At 36.0% G+C, this 22861-nt stretch overlaps 1 protein-coding gene across 1 annotated transcript; it reads right to left on the bottom strand.

Annotated features, from left to right (window-relative positions):
- Positions 1–7264: 7264 nt before the first annotated feature.
- Positions 7265–22425, bottom strand: LOC103802131 (homeobox protein MOX-2-like; the record flags this gene model as incomplete). Its single annotated transcript, XM_009074583.1, has 3 exons — positions 7265–8570; positions 21094–21266; positions 22250–22425. Coding segments are annotated over 3 exons (574 nt in total), but the record flags the coding sequence as incomplete, so codon positions are not given.
- Positions 22426–22861: the final 436 nt, after the last annotated feature.

Raw genomic sequence — 22861 nt, 5'->3', positions numbered from 1 at the left:
AGGCTTATCTTCGTGCCATTGCTGGAGCTTTTATTCTTCTTTTGTTAGTCTCTTAAGAGTCCGTATAACTTTTAACAGGAATCTGACTGAGCCAAAAAGGAAATCATCTCAATAATGCTGCATGCCAGTGCTTTGTGTACATCTCATTATCGCAATATGCTAAGGCCGTTAGAGGCTAAGCATGATATTGAAAACACAAGAGGAAGTCCTTATGAAAGTAAAACTGTTCTTCGTAGTAGAAGACTGGTAGTTCAAAATCATCCAGATGTCTTAGGGTTGATCAAAAATGCAACAGCACTAGATACTCAGTTACTTACAGGACTGCTCTTTATCTCAATGTCATATCAATCTATTGTAAATATTTTGTCAAGGGTCTGCTTAAGACTGGAGAGAAAGTCGGATTACTTTCATCACTGATAAAGCAAACAATACAAAGTTTTACTGTCAAAAGGAATAAATGTGCCTGTGCTTTCCTCATCCTAATTTTTTTAAACCACTAACAATGTCAGTCGTTCTCAACACGAATATTACAAAGAATAAAAGGACTGTTTATTCAAAAGACCTTCTGAAAATGGCATAGGAAATAGGAAGCTTTGCATTTATGCTGGTAACCCCTTACCTCCTAACAACACTCATCTGTTAGGGAGAGAGAAGTGTTGTAACATCTGGCTCAGCGTGGTGGGTTTTCATCTTCTGTTGGGAGGGCTGATGTCATGTAAGGAACAGAGCAGCACAGTAACCACTGTAAATAAGAGGCAGCAGCAGTGCTTATCCTGGGAGCTGGGATATCATATATCATGGATCAGCTGAATGGCTGCCTGCAGCCCTCATATGTTGATTCTGGCCCATTAACCATCCTATTAATCTTCAAAAAGCTTTAAGGCATGAGTGGTTTGGAGAGTGAATATAGGTGAGAATTTGCAGGTGTCATATACACACAACATAGCCATCTTCCATGCTCTTTTCAATAAACAGCTTTCTCAGTCTTTTAGAGCACAGAAGGAAATTCTTTCCACCACCTTTTACCCTCTCTGAAATTTCTGAAAGCATCAGGATTTCTAACATTTTGCAAGATGGCAGTGCAAGTATAAAGGAATGGAAAATCAGTTTGCAAGAATCAGAAGGATATTTGTTTTGGAAAATGTATGCACTTCATTCAACCCACATCCTTTAACTTTCAGTTTTTGAGTGTCACCACAATATATACTACAGCATGAGTCATCTCAATCCTGTATCAACCAACATTTCAATCTCTCTAATATTCTATTCTTTTGGGAAAGAACAGCATAGAAGAACAGTGCAATTTTAGTCAATTTGAAGTTTATGCCATGCTTGACACCTGACTTCACTTTAGTAACACCTGCCTGAAGAATAATTAGCAAGCCACTTTTAGAGAAAGAACTTCCATACACCACAGATGGCATTTTTCATACCAGACAGGCAACGATGTATGTTGGAAGTGAGCCAAACTGTCTGCAAAAACTGTGAGAAATTCAAGACAGACATCTGAGTGGAAGGAAAGTTTTACCTTCCTCGACAACCCTACTCTCCCTGCACCATTTGGGAACATCTGTTCATACCCACCTCTCTACATAATGCACTTTCTTATCTACTAATACCACAAATTGGAGAAAGAAAGCAACATAGTGAGCTTCTTTCATATTGGTTACAAAACCTACGATTTAATAACAGAATGTGATGATTTGCCAGCTATAAAATCCCATATTATAAGACTCCTGTTAGAACCAAGAGCAAAATTTTCATAACTGGTGAGTAATATGGGGTTCTCAACTCACATTTCCATAAAGTGGTTCTAATTTTCACTGTACTCAAAACTTCGTTGAAATCAGGATACCGTGTGTCATAACGGAGGCACAAAGTCAACAGTCACTTTGGAAATTATTGGCTAATGTCTTAATCCTGGACTGTTCACTGATTTGTATGAACTTTTGTGTGTACTTTGGGCTAAATCCAAATCCCTGTGAAATCAATCGTAATCTTTCCATTGCCATCTATAGGCTTTAGATGAGGTCCTTTGCTCCCTTAGAAGAATCTTTACTTCTTTCTTGCAAAAATATTATATATAAAAGGAATCCTGAGATCTCTTCATAATATTGTCATCAGAATCAAATGTCTTAGACAAATACGGTAAAATTAGAAAAGTGACAGCTCTATGATGTACTTAGTATCACTTACAAACAGAAAAAGGGAGTATTTTATTTCCACAGTACCAGTGAATAGGTATATACATGAAAATTACATGTATACAAAATTATTTACAATGTGTTGTAATTCCAAATTTTGGGGCTTTTTTTCTCCCCTGGTAGGTTTTATTCTGTAAAACGCATTTCTGTGGTGATTTCATAAAATTTTTCTAAGCACATTTTTCAAGATATATTTTTAATTTGGGCAAATGCCCATTTCAGTATTTTCTCAGCTGTGCATGTGACTTTCTTGGCAAATAATGTGGTAAGCATTCAGAATAGGCATATTCCTAAAAACCCTGAAGTCCATAAGCAAACATTAGTTACCTATACAATGTCTATATCTTCATGGTGACACTAAGGATGAGAATCTGTCCCTAAATACTAAACCACTTCTATATATATTTGCCACCTTCATTGTATTCATATGGTTTTGGAGCATGCTTTTATAAATCTCATTATATTATAATGTGGTCATAAGACAAGAAAATTCCTACAAGAATCAATTGTGCTGTTTGTGTAAAGAATGAGTGAATCTCAAACTTCTTGCTCACTAATGAAAAATGACATTTTACAGGTTTTTCTCTTAACAGGTGCTAAATTTTCAAAATTAACAAAAAAAAAATAATCAAATGTTAGCAGAAAAGCACTTATGGGCAAATTTTATCGCTTGCCTGAGAGAGAGAAGCCAGCCTATGGACTAGTAATGTTGTTAGACATCAGAATTGAATATTTAAATTCAAGTATATAACTTTAACAGATAAAAGTATAATGCATGAAAATTTCTAAAGTTTCTGGGTCATAAAAATATGAAATCATTTTTGGAAAGAACAGGGATGTGGAAATATACTTTATCCCAGTCAGTTTGTCCTCTGAACAGAAATAGTGCAATATCTTAACTATATTTTTCAATTCTGCTTTGACGAACCACATATTTGCTTTTTCTTTGTGGATCCTCTTACGGGAAGGAGTCAAGGTCATGAAGACTGGAAAAGGTTGTCATAGGAGGTATTCAAGGGACAAATAACAAAAAAAAAGGAATAGAAGCAAGTCATCACAGCACATTTAGTAGGACCCTGAAGCTAAAACCAAAAGGCTTACTGGGCCTATGATACAAGGTGCCCAGTACAAATTTCTTGAGTACCCTATTTCAGAACTTTCCTTTCTTTTAAAATCTTTGGAGTTTGTCTACAGAAAAGCATGGGAAAAAAACAAAACAACAACAAAAAACCAAACCAAACAGGAACAATTATTATTTCCTAGTACAGTGACTATTTAACAAGCTCTTCATTTACAACACTTTTTTAGGTCTTCTGTGTTCTAACCAAGTCTACTGCTCAGGTGATTGTCTGCAACTGTATAAAAATAAACTTTCACCAAATTTCCACAGATAGGAGACATGACAGTTCAGATGCCAGAAAAAGGACAATGAGTAACAGATTTGCACATGCAACTTGGACACTATAGTAATAAAGGGCTGAGAAACTCCTAATACATTTGTAGTTTGTACAGATGACTGCGATAACCTCTAATTATGCCATATGGAGGCCCTGACTAACAGCCAGAGGCCTTGAATTACATTGAAATTGATTCCTATACTGCAGCTTTCAGCTGTAAATGATGCCAAAAGACTATGGGCTTAAAATTAAAATGGAAAGAAATATATAAAAGCAAATGAACTCTGGTGAGTGGTTATTAATCTGAGTTAATAGTGTCCATCACCACTGAAGCCCTATGCCAGTTACTGCCCATTATTTGCTACATTGCCTTTTCTAAATGAATATAGACATCAGATTATGTACAGAATTCTCCCTTTCAATCCACACACATTACATAACAATATTAAATTACAGTACATAATTGGTTAAACATTGCTCTCTAAGGTTTCTTGAATCTTGTAGCCGATCTTAAATACTGCATGTACTCTTAAATACAAGCTCACCCAAGAGACATCAACTGACTGAAGCCAGGAAATTCTAAATGAAGGTTCGAACTGACATTTTGTCCATAACTCATATAACTATGTTTCCTCATAGCTACTAAGAGTGCATGTCCTAATGGTGCTTCTTTCTTTATTTGTACAAATAATATTATTGCAGCAATTACAGCCTTCATTTAAGAAAGCAGGATACATAAACTACAATGAAAGACACATATAGAGTCTTCTTGTGCTCCTTTTTTTGACTATTTTTGGAGCCGAGAAAAAGAAAAGTCAAGAAAAGATAAGTATTTAATTAAATTCCTGATCTACTTCCATTGTATGATTTACTAAATTCAGTCAGCTTGCAATGGTATTATTTTAACCATACCTCTTTAACTGCTATTGTCAAAATAAATCTGAAATAAAAAAACCCCACTGTAAACAAAAACATAAAACCCCAACAGTCATAAAGGAGAAGAAAGAAGCCCTACAGATAATATATAGCCTTATACCCAAGAGACAGCAGAAAAAGAGAATTTTTATCATCCATTATGTTGAAAATTAAACTGTTAAACATCACTGTCTTGTTACAGTAAATTATATTTTCTGTGTATATTTCCTGAGTATATTTCTGTGTCTGGCTCAGCAACACACCAACAACAGAACATCACAGAGAAGCAGACTCTGGACAGATAGGATATAAAAATTATGGTAACTCCAAAAATATATCATTACTCCTCAGGCACAGGATTCATTCACAAGAAGTCATGAAAAGTGATTAGCCACTATTTAATAACAGGATCCAATAAAGATAAATAAACCTGTCTAGGTTTCATCACATTTCACTCTACCACCAAGTGCCTGCACAGCTTTGGGCAAATCACAATCTTTGGGCTTGATTTTGTCCATCTGTTAAATGGTATAATCTTAGCTATACCATATGGCTAGACTGGTAGAAGACTTAACAGCCTGCAAACAGATATAAACCAACAAAGATAAAACAAAACCGCAAGGTATAGTTCAAAAGCCTTTATCCATAGCTGTTTCAGCAACAAAATTGTGCTAAAACTTTGATACAAAGTCATAATATGTTACTGCATATGATTGATCCCAGGAGCTTCTATAAGACAGTTTTTGGGTAATTGGGGTATTTGGAACAAGATGAGACATCATCTCCCTGAGCAGATCCACTAACCCACAATGTGGTGTTAAAGTGCAAGGCATTTGTTTCTGCTATATGTGGCTTGAATATGAACTAGCTGAAATCTGGAAGAAGCATGTCTGTATTTCTGTGGAGCCGTGCTTGCAAGGAAATTCCTTCAAGACCATGGTCAAGCTTAGACTTCATAGCTTCAACTGCTGCCAGTGTAGAATCTCTGCATGATATTGCACTCACCAACAGTGCACCCACCAATAGTTTAAGCCCCTAGAAGTCTGTAAGTAATCTGAGAAGTTGCTAGAGTTAGCACCTTACAGGCAATTTCAAAGTCTGAGCTGCTTTCAAAGCATGGGACATGATCAATTTTGTTAGCCATCTTTTTTTCTATAATATTTAGTTACATCATTTGATCCTTCAGTTGAAGGTTCATTCAATTATCTAAACAAAATAATCTCCGAGTAGTGTAAACCCATTAGCATGACCGTCTCTCTTCAACCTGTGCTTCAAGTCTCAACAGATTCAGTTAAGACTAGGAAAATGGAAAAAGACTATCTTTCTCAATAGGAAAAAATTGTTCCTGGAAATGAGATTATTATGGCTAACAGGTTGCCATCATCACACATACTGGCTGCTTCCCACTTCAGGTATCCCAGTCCAATCCTGATGCCATTTCACAGAACAATACAACTCTCAAAATGCCTTAGGCTGGGATCACATTGCTGGTGTGTCTCAGGTAAAGTAAATAAAGCACTTTCATTTGCTTTTTAAAATGTCAGTTCAAGCTTAGTTGATCTCTTTCCAAATTTTGTTGGTTTTTTTATGAATGACAGCAGTAAACAATTCTGCAAACCTGAAAAGACATTTTTGGCAAACTACTTGAAAGGCAATAATTTTCTCATTCCTCTTTATTAGCAAAACAAGTCACATTATATTTGACTAAATCTCTGTGGCTAAAAAGTGTTATTTGAAAATTAAAGATACTTATTTCCAACTTTCCATTCAACTTTTTCATTTTGAAATGTACTTATTTTTATATTAGAGGGAGAAATTAAACAGCCAAGAATAAAAAGCTTTAATCTGAATCACTATATTTTTTTCCTGTTTTGATAATCCCTACCAATTCCCAAAAACCCTTTCCCACCCAGATATGAAATCAAAAATATCAAGTGTTCCCAAGTAGTTCGCTTACTTCTCTATTCTATTCCCATTCTCAGCACTTTGTATGACAAAGGCATTTGAAAAACAACTGAGAAACAAATGCAAAGCCCCTTAACTGCTGGAATCAATAAAATTCTCTGAAGCCTTTTAAGAAATTAATTACCCATTGCTTGGATATTTTAGACTCAAATGCTCATGACAACAATTCATGTGCAAGAAAGATCAAACCTACAGTGGAAAGGATTTGGAAAACAGACACAGAGTTCTTGAGCACATTTAACTTTTATGATGCCTTACTGCCCCACATAGCAGAGCTTCAGTGCATGTTCACAAGCATTTACTAGGATATGCGCATTTCTTGCACCCTCTTTCTTTCACTCATCTCCTTCTATCATACTACCCAGTCCAATTAATCTCTGAATTTTTTTGAGATACTGTAGATTTTTCTACTGAACAGCTTTATAGAACAAAGGCATGATAGGTATGCATCCCTTCCTGATATTTATTCCCTTTGATCCATCTCAACAAGCTCCAATAAAATAACCATTTTTATTTGCTCTAAATCTGGAAAAAATGGTTTAACAGACTCCTGTTGATTTTGGCTGAAGACATCATTAGCTGCCTATTAATTTTTTCCTGATAAAGTAAAGGGTTTCCCAAATGGATCAAGGTAGAAGCTTCATCCAAGATTAAAAGCCTAACTTTGAAACCAGCTTTGTGTTGTTCCCAGATAAAGTTCCGAAAACCCCAAAAAAGAGCTGCTTAAGCAAAAATCACTTTTAGAATCCTATGAAATGACTGTAGAGAGACCAGAATTATTTAAAAAGGATTATTTATTAAACATATTTCTTTACAAAGTACAATCAATGGTTTGCATTAAATTTTGGGATTTGGTATTTGCCTGTATGTACACAAAAGCTTATAACAGAAAATGCATCTTGATTTTACACATGGGACACAATATAGAAATGCCTTCATATTTTGTTTTCTACCAACATAAGCAGTTGATAATAACTTTCAGTTTATCTGGTGTTTTCTTAAACTGAACACGAAACAACAACATTTCTGCAGAACGTCAGTATTTATCAATGTACTCAATTATGACAAAGTAGAAATGAATATTCCTTTGGGAAATTTCCACTGAACATGAGTGGAACATGACATTTTTGGCAGGTTATTGGACTATCCTTATGATCCTAAAAATCACTTTTTGCAGTTATAAGATAGGAAAAATTGAGGAGCTAGGTAAGTTTAATAATACCCTATTAGCAGCAGTTGATAGTAAATGCAACATAAGGTTTGTTTTGTCTGTCATACAAGGACGTGTCCTAGCAGACACTATTGTATTGTTCTCTACTGGAACAAAAGTATCTGCATGTATTGTATGTCTTTGGAAAAACAAAACAAAGATAAAGAGACAAAAAGCCATTTATTGTCATGAGTGACTATTGCCATCAGCTAATATGAATGCATTGCTAAAAATTAGTGAAGACAGGAAAATGCTGTAAGGTAAATATATACAGAGTTAAAATACATTTCTTATCCACTAGATAGTGATTTTGTGGCACTGTGGTTTTCAGAATATAACGTCTGTTGAGAGCAATGTAATTTTCAGTGCAAGCTAAAGCAAAAATACCTGCCCGCTGTCATAAACATGACAAACAAATCTGGAATGTTCAAAGTAAGTTTGTCTTCCACTTCTCCACTCTTGAGGCACCTTTAAGACATGGCACTTACTGTAAACCATCTAAAAATCGAGAAAAGCAGACACAATAAGCCTGAATTTTTCCATAACAACTTTAAAAATCACTGCCAGAGTCACTTGCATAAGTAAACGATGCCTGTGTAAGGCTTGCCAGCAAAGCATCTTTCCTGAGAACGGAGCTGGGACACTCTCTGTGTATCATAAGTGTGCGTGCTCAGAGCTGTGGTCACTGTCGTGGCTGTCGTCGTTCGCTAGTGAATCCCCTGTGTGTTGGAGACCAGCTGCGCCAATGCCAGAGAGCTCAGAGGGGAGCAGTGTGCCCTTCTTTACATTCACCAGTTCCTTCTCCCGGGCTGCTGCCCCTTGCTGGCCCCCTTTTACCCGCTTCCACTTCATCCGTCTGTTCTGGAACCAAACTTTTACCTTCACAGAAGACAAAAGGAGAAAAAAAGGGTGGGGTCATTGAAGGTAAGAATGAACTTTCCAGCTGCAGCACAGCACTTGGGGTTTTTTTCTTATTTTTGTAATGTGCCTTTCTGCATGGTACAAAACTTATCAAGCCTTCATTGAAGATCAGGCAATACAGTTTTAGATAGAATGTAACCCTGGCAATGTGAGGATGATGACTGTAAAGGAAAAAAGGAGTTACTGCATGAAGTCAGCTGGACTATCTGCTGCAGACAGCTCCACAGGAAAACCTTAGAACTCTTTAGAAAATATTAAGAAGTTCACATACTCTTGACAAACATTTTAATGCCTTTTGTCAGGGAGAGAAATAAAGGCAAAATGCTTCCCATCAAAGGACTGTGCAGAAGAACCTACATTTTGAGCAACAGGGAAATCATCAGAGGAGGGTAGTTACTTTGGAAAGGAACTTGCACTGAAAAGTTGGCATTGCTTTCTGCTTTGTTTCTGTAAGCTGGTGGTGACTTTCAGGTGCAGCACTTCAGAAGTGCTTTTTTTTTAACTTGCTGAAGCATCTGAAAGAGCACTTCTTAGCATCAAAAATTAAGACTTCTCCATCAATTTCATAAAGATATTTACATTATTCTAGCTGATTGATCATTGATTCTGCTGCATTTAGCCATAGACTCTGGTCAGACTTTTCAGACAAATAAATACCCCCAAAGCCAAAGGGCAAAGCATTTATAAATTTGAGTCAAAATTAGCAAATATTTTCAGATAAGAATGGAAACGAAATTCATAGCATGTAAGATTAAAAATCTATCCATGTTTAAGCCACATGAAACCCCAAGATTTTACTCCAGCTGAAAATCATTTCCCCTCCTCCACTTCTCTGTATGGAAATATATGGGGGAGAAGTAAACCTAAATTATTTGCACTGCAAACCACAAGGACTTTCTTTTCAATAGCCAAAAGAAAAGTAAAGAAAAAAAAGATTTGCATAGCATCTGTCAAATATATTAGACCAGATTAAAGGCTGATTTCAGATCAAGTTATTGTCACTGAAAATGGTATGAATGGAACATTTTTGGGTTTGATTCGTTTAGAGCTAATGTTGCTGAAAATTCTCGTGTGTTTGTCTGTGCAGCTCTTCACATGAAGGTTCAACAGAAAAATAAACAATGTCTGCAACATTTCACTTGGAAAGAAAGCAAGAAATCTTGCAATGTTGGTGTATCTGCTGCGTTTAGCAGAATGTGTTTCAGAGTTTTAAAACAGCAAGGAACAGGCACAGCAGGATATATTGTACAACATGAGTAATAGAGCCACAAAAATGCTGTTTTGCTGAATCTGTCTTACACATCCAGGAAACATCACAGTGTTTAATCTTTACTATTGCTTTGAATTTGACATTAAAATTTAACTACTATTGAACTGATAGATAACGTCACTGTCTTTGTGTACGTGTGTGGAGAGGAAGAGAGATATATTTATTTTTTTATACTCTATATTCCTATTAAAGCCAAAGTGAGCTGTCAAAGCAAATCACTTGGGAACAGAGCAAAATGATTCCAGGTTAGTTAAGAGCCTTAAAGCACAGCACATCCTTTCCTCTAGTCAATTCATCAGAGCCAAAGAATCTGGCTTGTAAAGTGAAATGAGTGTAAAGGGGAAGGTATTTAGTTCTGGCTGCTGTGATGCTGGGAATTAGCATATTCAGGCCTGATATCAGAGGGGTCCATGAAACAGTGTCTTTAAAAAGGTACAGCATTTGTACAGCATTGGCAACTTTCTGGGGAATTTATGACGTTATTTTGTTGAGTTGTTGCAGTGTTTCTTTAAACAGTGAAGTTTCCGTTGCCAAAGACGCTACTGTCCTGATGCCAGACAGTGCATTAGATGCAACTGCAGTCATAATCTACACATCAAAAATAATACACTTTGGATTCAACACAGTACTACAGGATATTATCACACTTCTTCTGAAATAAGGTCTCAGAGAATTTTAATTGGTAAGAAGAAATTACAGGATTGGAGTGACTGTTAAGAAATCTAAGCAATTCTCTAGATATTTTTATGTCCTTGAACATTCACAGAATAATTCACAGCACTGAAAGCCTAAAATAATAATGTATATGCAAAATGTGGTTTCAATAAAAATGACAATGATACATTTGAAACAAAAATTTCAGTGGACAATCTGGATGCAGCCTACTTAAACTTACTGGAACAGGAGACATCGAGGCAAACTGCCTTCTGGATGCAGCCAGTTCATATTTGGATATTTGAGAAACTGAAGCTAATACTCCCATAGCCATTGTCAGAAACTCTTCTGGATGGGACAAGGGTGAGCAAGATGATTCCTGTCTGGCTTCTGACACAGGTGCTCATTTCTGTTCTCTCACAGACATAGCTAAACTCTTATATCTGCTGACCTGACATTTTTTACTATGTTTTACTCCAATTTAATGAAGTATTCTTTTATTTGTTTTCTATTTTTTATTACAATATATTTTGCTTCTGCTTTTTATAATTCAGGTCATTTCAGAATACCACAGTTGAGAGCAGTCTGTCTTCTTGAGCATTAAACCCAGGAGAACAGATTGACACCAGGTGCCAGGTAATGAGTGCCCAAGGCCAGGCTGGGCAGTACGTCTTCACTTAGATCACCTACCCTCAGACCAGCTCATACAATCATGTCCTAAAGTGCCTTCACCAGGGATGAGTCAAGGTTAGTGTCTGCATGTAAATCAATTAAAGGACGATTACTTCCCTTTTCAAGTTCAAGATACATTTATATATTCCTCAGAGGACCCAGCATGCAATGCTATGTCTGCACATGACCCACTGTATGGGAAACATGACATTTGAGGAAAATCAAGCTAAAAGAACTCCAGTTACCTTTGCATGCACTTTCTTGAGGGCAGAAGGAAGAGAGTAACCCTCTCCCACAGGAGAAAATATACTACTGACTCGCATATAGTCTTCTCATAAAGAGAAAATGCTAACAATTATAATCAGAAAAAAAATGTTTAAAGGCTTTTTTGTTAATTACTTTAAATAATCTGCATCTTGTTTACTTGGAGAATATAAAATAAGACATTGCTTTATTTGATATGTCAAATATTATTTTCAAATGCTAGAAATCAATTATAGTTGAATTATAGTTCAATTATAATTGAAAATATTATGAGTTTATATGAGGGAATACATCAGGTAATTTTTATAGATATTTCTCTATGTCTTCCATTATAAACTACTGAAGTCCACATTTGACTTGATCCAAAAGTACACTAATGTCAACGGGAGTTTTTCCATACAGCTCATAGACTCTAGATTAAGATGTTAAGGCTTATGGGCTAATAATATGAGACAGGTACTTCACTTGTTATTTCCTCTTGAGGTCAAACTCAGATATTGGAATTCTGAACTTCCTTTGGAACTGAAGAGTCAATTATGAAGGGTATAGTTGTTACTGATACGTGATCCATCTATATTTTTGTAATGGGAAGGAAGTGAAGCAAACTTTTAGTGAAGTACTTCACAGCATTAATTTATCTGGATTCATGGGAAAACATGCTTTTTAAACATACAACCCATTTAAAACTTAAAGGAGCTGCACAAAGCATGAATCATAACAAACACCCTGAGAAACAAACAGGAGAGAGGAGAAAGAGAAAAGACAGAAGGATCAAGAGTCACTGAGAGAATGGCTAAAAGAAAAATAAAAAAAAAAAGTTAAATTAAAATAGAGGAGAGAGAAAGAAAACCTTACTGAAGTGAACTTAAAAACTCTTGAATTTTTTCCCAGTGAAAGAAATGGCTGGTGCTATTTACAACTTTTGAAGAAAATTATATCCTTTTAAAGTAGTTTAAAGATCTACTGTGACAAATTTAATACCATGGGTTTTGCAAACCATTTAATGCTGTTTTTCAAGTCTAAGTTAGCTCCAGCAGGATCTGAGAGTGCTCACCACCTCCCAGAATCAGATCCTGATTGCCTATTATTTATTAAAATGCACTCCCTCTTCTCCACCCTCTGACTAGCACAACTTGACTGTATAGAGCAAGCATATGTATGTACAGCAAACAAAGGAAGTGGAGGGAAACGAACTATATTAAAGATGATGGTAGCACTAACAGCTGTTTCAAAATCAGCACTTGTGAGCCAGTCTTTTGAGCACATCTGCTTACTGGCACGAAAGTCCCGTTTCTTTTCCCTTAGTCAACAAGTTGCTTAGCATCTGCATATCCACATCTGATGATTAGACTGTTACTTAAGATATGAGTAAATAATTTCACATTGCATATCTCCTGATGTAAAAGATAAACGTTTTTGCTGTGACCAATTTATTTTAAGGTCTATTCTGTAGGAATCACAGAAGGAGAGTCAAAACAAGGAGGTTGACATTGTTAGTGTCTACATTACCAAAGTAATTAATATATACTTATGAGATATTGGTCCTTAATAGTCTTAAGGCCACATGATCTGCTGTCTTGCATGTGTATCTTTAATACAACTTCCTGATGTGAACATCAACACATCATTTTGCCTCAAAATGAGCCTATTTCCTAAACTTCTGATTTAATGCTCCTTCTTCAGCAGACCTCTTCAGTCACATTAACTTTAAAAATAACTGACTGAAAAAATTAAGTATGACAATTCAAACTACCTTAGTTGTACTGTCTGCTGTCTTTCTTTAAAAAAATTACTTTCTCTTTAAAAAAGCTCTCCTCTGAAATTCTTTCCTAAAATAAGGTTTCCTATTAGAGGTTTTAGTGGCATGAGTCCCAAACAAGATTAAAATTTGAGGCCTGATACCTCAAAAACCTGAAAAATTAGAAACAAGAGTGCTGTGCCAGTTGAAACTGTTACTTTGCTTTAAGGGATGCATATTTCTAAGTAAGAGTCTTTCAAGTCAGTATCCTAAAATCCGTGTTTTATTATACTTAAATGATCTGTCATGAAAACCAAATCATCAAGCCTTTTAAGCATGCTGTCCCTGTCAGCCATTGTGCATTTTCTTTTATTTTTATTATTTTTAAATCTGTCAATTTGCTTTAATACAGAAAAACATATGAATAACAAAAAAATAACCTTGAGTTTTCAAAGTTAAAAAAAAAGAGGTTTACTTCTCAACTTTCTTTGGCTCTGAAAACATTCCTGTTGTTTTTAGATAGTACACTTATGCTGCCAAAGTTTAAGGAAAGTCAAATGCCTGAACTTTACAGAAATCACTTGTGTTATACAGCTAAAACTTACCCTTTTTGCATATAGAGAGTATTTTCATACTAGTTTATTCAGCAAACTTATAAAAGCAAATAGAAATGTACAAACAGAAGTTTCTTTTCCTGTTAATAAATACAAGTGTTGGAAGAATTAAATCTATTAAGTTAAAATGTTTACAGAAATGGTCGTCATAGTTATCAGTTCACTTCAATAAATAAAGATAAGAGATTTTAAACAGTTCAGCTGCATTTCAGCCATGCTGGATACATGGCAGAGTAAGTTAAGGTAGTTTTATTCAATTAAACTAGATTTTCTTCCTTATATGATTTAAAGGAATTCCAATTTCTAGTCCAAAAATAAAATCTCCCTCTTAAAAATCTTACATATATTTTGAGGTTAAAGCCAGTTTAAATAAATCTGAGTATTAAATGTCTTCTTAGTTATTATAAAATATTACCAAAATCCATCACTTGGAGAAAATTAACTCCTTTTTGGAAATTAATGAGTGGTACCAGAACCTTCTGATTAAAATTACTTCAGTCACCTGCTCACTGATTTAAAATATCTGCGGCGTGTTACATTACAGGACTTTGCTCTGATTGTGTGCAAGTACTTTGCAGCAGCTGTTGAGAAGAAGGGGAGGTTTTGGCAGGTGCACAAAGGACAGCTGGAGCTTTTGGCACCCAGGAAGGTGTAGGAGTGAATTCTGGTTTTTCATTACACAGAAGTCAGTTGAGGTTTGGGTACTGCTTAGGTGATACATTCTCCTTTCTACCTCCCACGTTTCGACAGGGATGGAATAGACATTATATTTCAGAGGCAAACAGTGATAGGAGTACTTCATTTGTTTCAGAAGTCTTTGGGAGCACTCAGTCTAGCTCCCTCTACTCCATCCAAAGAACTGCCACCTTCTTCACCAGTGATCTTCAAAACTAATGTCATGATCAAACAGCTAACCCTTCCTATTCAAAACCTCTTTCACTGGTAACATACCTCAAGCAGAAAGGGCATACTATTTCAGGTTCTTTCCTCCTACTGTCTTATAATAATACTACTACTAATAATCTAACAAAGTATTTAATTTTTATAAAATTGATCTATCATTTTTGGTCAAAGACAAAGAAAGGCAATTTGTGGGGCTGCAGCTAGAACTCGTTCTACCTTAATATCCTGTAATATATCTTTTTAGAGTCTACTTTCATCCCATTTCTTTACATATGTATAGTACCTAAAGGGGATTTACAGGAAGGATGGAAAGGGACTTCTGATAAGGGCATGAAGTGATAGGGAATGGTCTTCAGCTGAAGGAGGGTAATTTTAGATTAGGTATTAAGAAGAAATTCTTTACTGAGGGTGATGAGGCACTGGAACAGGTTGCCCAGAAAGACTGAACTCCCCATCCCTGGAGGTGTTTGAGGCCAGGATGTATGGGGTTCTGAGCAACCTGGTCTAGTGGTCCCATGACAGGGGTGTTGGAACTTGATAATCTTTAAGGTCCTTTCTAACCCAAACAATTTCATGATTCCATGATTCTGTGATTCAAAATCTATGAAAGAAACACATGGTGGAAAAGTAATTCGTGGGGAAGATCACCTGTAGCTAAACTTTCCTCTTCTTTGTGTAGGCATTTCTCTCCATGAATTACTCACATATGAAGCATTTTATGTCATGGTAAGAAAACCATGCATCATTCTGCACCCATTTTGCTCAGGTCAACTGAATGTGAAAGTTAAAAGATGGTGGGTAATCAAGACTGGCTTTTGGATGATTGTGCTGATGCTTCTTTCTGCTACTACTTTCATACAAAGAAAGGCAAATGCTTGAGGAGCAGTTACGAGTGAAACCTGAAAGAGATTCTACATTTTTCAGTGGCCTGCATAAAAAAAAAAAATCCCCTTTATTCTACATGTTCATTTTTAACTCTCCAATACTATTTGTTCCCCACTGATTTCTTCTGTCTATTTCTTAAAGTGACCATAAATGACAAACCTTAAAAGCTCCTATCTCCTTAAACGGATGACAGAAGAAGGTGCATCTTTTTCAACTTGAGTGTAAGAAAGGACAGGGATAAGTAATGGCAGAGCCTCACACACTTTGTAAAAGCAGCTGTATGAACTGCTAATATTTTTGTCTATAACACATATGCTGCTTGGCACAGACAGAGGTTTCTCCCCACCCAAAACCTCACATGGTTTCTTTGCAGGTGTAGGGTCCATTCACTACTAACAGCTTGAGGCACTTGGATCTTTGCACATGGAGTTGCTTGTTTGAATACAATCAATACTACAAAAGTAAATATGCTGATTGAAGTTTTGCCATGTACTTTTTGAAAAAAAATAATTGTACAGATCAGAATTATGCCCAATTTACAATTAGGTTTTCTAGGTGCATTCTTTCCTCTTACTGCTGGCATTTATATTGCTCAAGACAAATATGTAAGTTCTATTTTATTAGGAGTGTTACTTTAAATAAACAAACAATCTAAAGGATTTCAAGCCACATAAACTCATTATAGTGTGTATAGAGTGCTTAACACATGGAAGCATAGAATGAGCAGCTGCTTTTCAGGGAAGATGTGACAGCACAACAAATCAGGCAGATATGGTCAAGCCTGTCCTATCAATCCATTGTTTGATATTCTATGGAAGTATACAAGGGAATAATTTCACCACTCAACCTCAGAAATCTAGCTTCCTAAAGTAGGAAACTAGTTGTGCCATGTGATGCCTGGAGAGGCATTTACACTTCCAGAGGTGGTGCAGAACAAACACATGATTGAGGAACACTGAACTCCTGGTTTCTCATCCAGGTGACAAACGTATGCTACTTTTACTTTACAAGTCAAGCCTAAAAAATGCAGTGATTAGCCTCCCTGGAGCTCTACAATGCTGAAAATATTTTTCATGAAGTTTCTTGTGATGAAACACTGAGGTAACCAGGTCTGGAGAAAACTTTTCTCATGGTAAATTTCATTTAGTATTTATATGGTCATAACAATGCAGTCTTACAGTGTGGGTTATGGTACTATACCAAAGTATAATTTAAAAAATAGTGCTGATTGCTTCCATCTCTGGTAGAAAAAGGCATCACAAAGCTTCTTCCTTTGTCACTCATCTCGTGTTGGTACCACATACATGGAAGCCAAACACAGATGCAAAAGTACTCTTCATTTCGACGAAATTTTGCCCTTTGTCTATGCAAAATCAATAGCTTCAGGCCTTTTATGATTGGTGGCTTCTGGGTAGGCATTGGAAATAAAAGCTGAGAAGAAATCAAACTTCTCATTGCCATCAGCAGAATTTAATCTGACTAGGTGGGATTTTCCGTTTATGTTGGCAAACAGAAGCATTACACATTTGGACTGTTTATTCCGGTAACCTTAGCTAGCCTGCAGAACTGCAACATTACTCCTTTGATTAGCTCCATGCAAAAAGATCTTGCGAGGTGGAAAGATCTCCTACTCTTTCTATATTTGGCAGGATCAACTCCATAAAAATGTCCATTTTGCCACGCCTCTGATACCCCACTGCAGCTGCTTCCTCTCCTCATCCCACAGCGAGATATTAAAAAGCTTCATGGAACCTTCTCCAAGTTTATCTGGATGTACAAAAAAAGCCAAGAATGCGCTTGTCAAGGTTACAAATATCTATGGAGCTAAGACAGTTTTTAGTCTAACTAGCTCTTCAAAATATAGTAGAATCCTGGCCAGCTGAAAATTATTAACTGCTGGCTGAGCTGGGACTGTGAGTGCACTCTATAGGAGATGGAGCAGGAATTATATGTACCTATACTGGAATTCTTACAATACCATAATAGAGCCATCCTACCACCAGATGTGCTTATAATGCTCTCAAAGTGCACTCTTAGTATCTAGGCAGTTGAGGCACTTATTTCATTTCATCCTCCTGTGTTGTAACTCAGGTTTCCTTTTTAAGGAGTGATAGGATTACTTCCTTCTCCTGATCCATATGTTGTGAGGGTTTTTTTCATTATTTATTTTTGTGAAATGGCCTTCCATGAGTCATTTATGTTTGAACTGATCTTGTAAGTTATTTCAAAAGTCAAATGGAGCCTTATTTTGATGACTGCAGAAAACTTTAAGACCCTATATAGCTTTTTAAATACCGTCAGACATATGTTTTTTTCTGCAGCTTGTTTAAATGCCAGAAAGGTAATTATGAAGTGTTAGTTGGCCAATGCCTCTTTTAAGCTGTGGCGTATGGTTGAAATTATCACTATAGTCAAGAGGAAGATAGAGCTTTCTTAAGATAATAGATTCCATGATTTATCTCACATCTTGGGAATTAACTGAAAGTTGTAACTTTATGATGACCCAACAATACTTTGCCCAGATTATTTTTGGTCATTCTGCCTCTGAATAATATGCTTGTCATTTTTTAAAATCCTAGTGAAAACAATAATGCTAAACAAATAATTCCATCAGGGTTTAGGTCTGCTCTCAAAACTATTTTTTGAGCAGATACATTAGTTCATCCAATACCCATTGCTAGTTTTTTGTCATTGTATTACATCTGTTTAAGGTAGGTACCAAATATGATTTGGTCATTCTGCCTCTGAATAATATGCTTGTCATTTTTTAAAATCCTAGTGAAAACAATAATGCTAAACAAATAATTCCATCAGGGTTTAGGTCTGCTCTCAAAACTATTTTTTGAGCAGATACATTAGTTCATCCAATACCCATTGCTAGTTTTTTGTCATTGTATTACATCTGTTTAAGGTAGGTACCAAATATGATCTCTGACAGGTCATTGTATTACATCTGTTTAAGGTAGATACCATATATGATCTCCTCTGTTGGGACAGCTGCTTAAAAAAAGTAGTAACAGTAATAAGTATGCAAATAAGTGCTGTTTTCTCACTCAAGCATAATAATTGATTCTGTTAATGATGGAAAAATGGGTCCTGAGTATGAATTCACTCAACTGAAGAGAAAAAAATGTCAGTGCCACACCATGCTCAGCCTGAAGTATTTTTTTAATCGGTGAAGGAATACTGATGTAAAACAAGTATGCAAGAAGGGTCAAGTCTTTTGAACTACGGCATTCAGCTTCTGAAGACTGCTATATATCATGGAAACCCACACCCAGTTCCATGTCTATTTACACCATTTTCCTATCAAAGCAATACATTTAATTTAAAAGAGACATTTCTAGTTTATAATATTTGGGGTGACATCATTACTTGGCTTAGTATGATTTAGAAACTGAAAAATACATCTGGAATTTCTATTTGTTTTTGATTAAAAATACAGTATTTATGCTTTTTTTGTTTCTTCTTCTTCTTTCAGACCATTTCATTGTGGCAAGATACAGAACTGGATTCTATCAAGCTAAAAATCTTCATGCTTTCCTCTTCTAAGCAAGGGTGGCTTTAGCAGGAAGGAAGGAAAGAAGGCAGGAAAGCAGGAAGGAAGGAAGGAAGGGAGTTATCTCTAACAGCTCAGTTGTCACTCTGTGATAATCTGGGGAAGCAGAGAAGAATTAGACTGCATAATTAAATACACTTATGACAATTTTATAGAATTTATCACAATTATCAAAAGAACGCTTAAGACTGACATTTTGTCACACCTAGAAAACAGCAAGTACACCCATGATTTAAATGAATTCTCTGCACTTGTGTAACTTGACTGCCTTTTCAGAGAGAATATTCAATATTTATCTGACCCTTTTCAGTATGTTACATGTTTTTAGATTGTCTGTTTCCTTTAGGATAGAGAACGGTTTCTTCATTTAGTTGTACTACTCAACCTAATCTTTGAAGAGAAGAATATAGAACTTACTATGGAGAACAGTTAAATTCGATGCCAAATGCACCATTATTAAATACGGGGGTATATTTTTATGAATTCAGTTGACTGATTCCTGTCAAACTGACCAGCAGATGCTTTTTTTAAATTTATTTATTATTGTTCAATTTCATACCAACTCTACCTTTGTCACTGAGACTAGAATCCATGCCTCCTCCCCTTAGCTACCAAAATCAGCTGTTAATCTGTTTGTGTCAGGTTACCTTTGTCAGTCAAAACAAAAAGGGCAACATTTTATCTATTGTTTGATACAAAATAGTGTGCTTCACAAATATAACAAGTATATCTAAGTAACTGAAAATTACCCCAGTGGAACCTGGAATGTGGAATACTTGAGTATTCTTCTTGACAAGCTGGAAGGGGCAGCCATTTTCTAGAAGCTTTCAGAGGAAAAAACTGTTGCATTTGCTTGTATGAGTAAACTTGTAATCATTTTTATGGAAAAAGCTGGATTTTTGCTCATATGTCTATTTATAGCAGGTGTTAATGAACCTCAAGAAAACTGCACAATTTGTTATACGTAGAGTTCACAAATCATGGCATTTTGATACCTTCCTTTGAATATATCATCATCTTACTGATTGCATCTAAGGAAATCCCTCAATCTAATATTGATTCCTCAAGAAAAATGACTGTGTATTGGTGGAAAAAAACCTTTCCATTTTTAATGATAAATGTAGGTAATATTTAATCAGATTTAGTGTACTCAAGTCCACTGTTTTAAACATCTTTACTAAACCACATTTTAAAAAATTTGTATGTTGATCTCAAATGAGATGTGACTTCACTACCTATTTAGTGTATAGAGATGAGATCCTGAAACACTTCAGTACATGCATAGCACACATATTTCCATTAGAAATCAATGTGACAACATGCATGATGAAACTTAAGCACGTGCAGAAGTGTTTCCTGGACCAGGGTTTAGTTAGCAGGAAACCAGTAACAGTGATAAGAAATTCCATCATCTCCTCTGCTTTCACAGAGCAGGGTAAGATAAAGTGGTTTAAAATGCCTGTATTTCAGTTTTGCTGGTGTTCCCATTCTTGCTGCCATCTGGAAACAGGATGTTCAGAAACACTGGACAAATGGCAACTGCATATATTTAATAGACTAAACCAAGTTGTTGCATGCAGGCAAATCAACTGCTCGTGCATACACTATTTGGGACCTACCACCACTTCACTGACATCAGTGTGCATAGATTAGAAAAGATGTGCACCAGTGCAACAGATATGTAACTTGTGCTTTTCTCTTCCATCTCTGCCTACTAGATGAAACTAATCTTTAAGTGGTATATAGAAAAATATAAATTACTTGCATATCAGAGATATAATAAATGCGTATAATTTTGCTAAAATCATTCAATGTAATATATCAACATAACTATATTATAAACAAAAGCTCTACTGTGAGGAGCTACTAACCATGGGTGTATATTAGGCAAGCATTTAAGTTCCATTATTTTGCATCAGTACCTGTCTTTCAGTGAGGTCAAGGTTTACTGCTATCTCATATCGCCTCAGCCTGGTCAAATAGTTGTGATGAGCAAATTCTGCTTCTAGCTCTCTGATCTGCTCCTTGGTGAAAGCTGTCCTTTCCTTCCTGGGTTTACTGTTGACCTCTGTCTTGTAGTTTCCTTCTTGGGAATCTGGAAAAAAAAATGCAAAACTGGATGTAATGACAAGGGTGCAGCTAAATACAAAACAAGCCCAAAGAAAACAGTAAGCTAACATTACATTCTTCGAACTTTCCCCTCTCAGAAACACACCTGTGCTTTCATTCCTATGGAGTCTTCACTGTATATCAGGAAAGCAGCAGTAATTGTGGCAGACGTGATCTGCTGCTTCCATTCATGCATGTCAAACTTTAGCTTAGAATGTTGCAGTGTTTCATTTTCTAACAATTCTCTGTAGAATTTCTGCAAAGCTTCAACTCCTTCCCACTTCTGGCAACTCTCAGTGCATCCAACCAGTACAGGATGTGTATCATTTGATTAGTTTTAATGAAGTAATACTTCAAGAATCTCTCCTATCATTTCACTAATACCTTAAGCCAAAGCTCTGTTTTAAAGCATACACTTTAAGGTTTACTCTGGTTATACTTTCAGGGAAAGCTAACAGACAAAGCATAGGAAATTGAAAACACAGCAAAAAGAAATTGGTCAGCATGTCCCATGGGATCTTCTCCTATTCATGCCATGGTGCAGGTAAGGACATTTTGCCCAGGTAAGGAAGTGTTGCCACAGCTGGTATCAGTATAGGAAATTTGCTACCACTACAGCTCATTACCTCAGGAATACTTTGGCCACAATCAGAGGAGCTTTGCTGAAAGTTTCATTGTCATTTCCATGATCCCTTTTACTCTCAGAAACAGGTACATTTGGTCCTGACCCAAACTACTAAACTCAGTGACAGTCATTCAATTGCTGTCAGTCAAGTCTGTTTAAATAAATGAAAAGAGTTCAAACTGTAAAGAAGAAAAAAAGCCCTGGAAAAAAACCCTGAGAGAGTGGAAAAATAAAAGGAAAAAAAAAGGACCAGACATTTATAAGTTTGGGTAAGATACAACACCTATAAATCCAAAATTAGCAGGAGATCAGTAGGAGTATCATTAGTCAAATTCTGGCCTTACGAACCATCTTAAAAATGTCACAGATTAATTCACACTTCAGCTGCTGATTTAAATAGAAACCTGCATCAACATCCAAATGAACTGGCCCACAAGAAATCACTCCCTGGGACTCTGTGTCAGATGAATCATCGGCATGCCTGAGACTGTCCAACTGGCCAATGAGTCTGGTTTCAAATCTACATTTTATAAAGGTATAAAAATGTTTTCACTTTTTGTCAGTCACTCTGGTTCTTGGAAAGGAACTTTGGTGGTTTGTTGTTTTTTTAATAAGAACTGTTGATGCTTGACTCAATGGTATAGTCATTAATTTAAAATGTTTTAAAGCTAATGGCTTCAGATCACCAAACCTCTTTACTTTTGCTGCAATGACACACAGAATTTTTTTTAAAATGTGCAGTGTAGTGCTGTCTGTATGACTGAGAGTATCCACCAAACTTATTGAGTGGATTTGGAAGCTGTTCAGCCACAACTGGAGCAGGGATTTCCTAGGATAGGACTCCATTCGATGGCAAACTCATTGACTACAGTGTGGGGCCAAGGTCCATTATCCAAACTCTACATAGAAAACTTGACAGATCAAAACCACCTTAAACCTAGAAACTCACATTTATT

This window comes from Acanthisitta chloris, unplaced genomic scaffold (genome assembly GCF_000695815.1).
Source record: "Acanthisitta chloris isolate BGI_N310 unplaced genomic scaffold, ASM69581v1 scaffold29705, whole genome shotgun sequence".
NCBI classification, from domain to species: domain Eukaryota; kingdom Metazoa; phylum Chordata; class Aves; order Passeriformes; family Acanthisittidae; genus Acanthisitta; species Acanthisitta chloris.
Note: the sequence above shows the minus strand (reverse complement) of the source record. Positions and strands in the feature narration are given on the sequence as shown.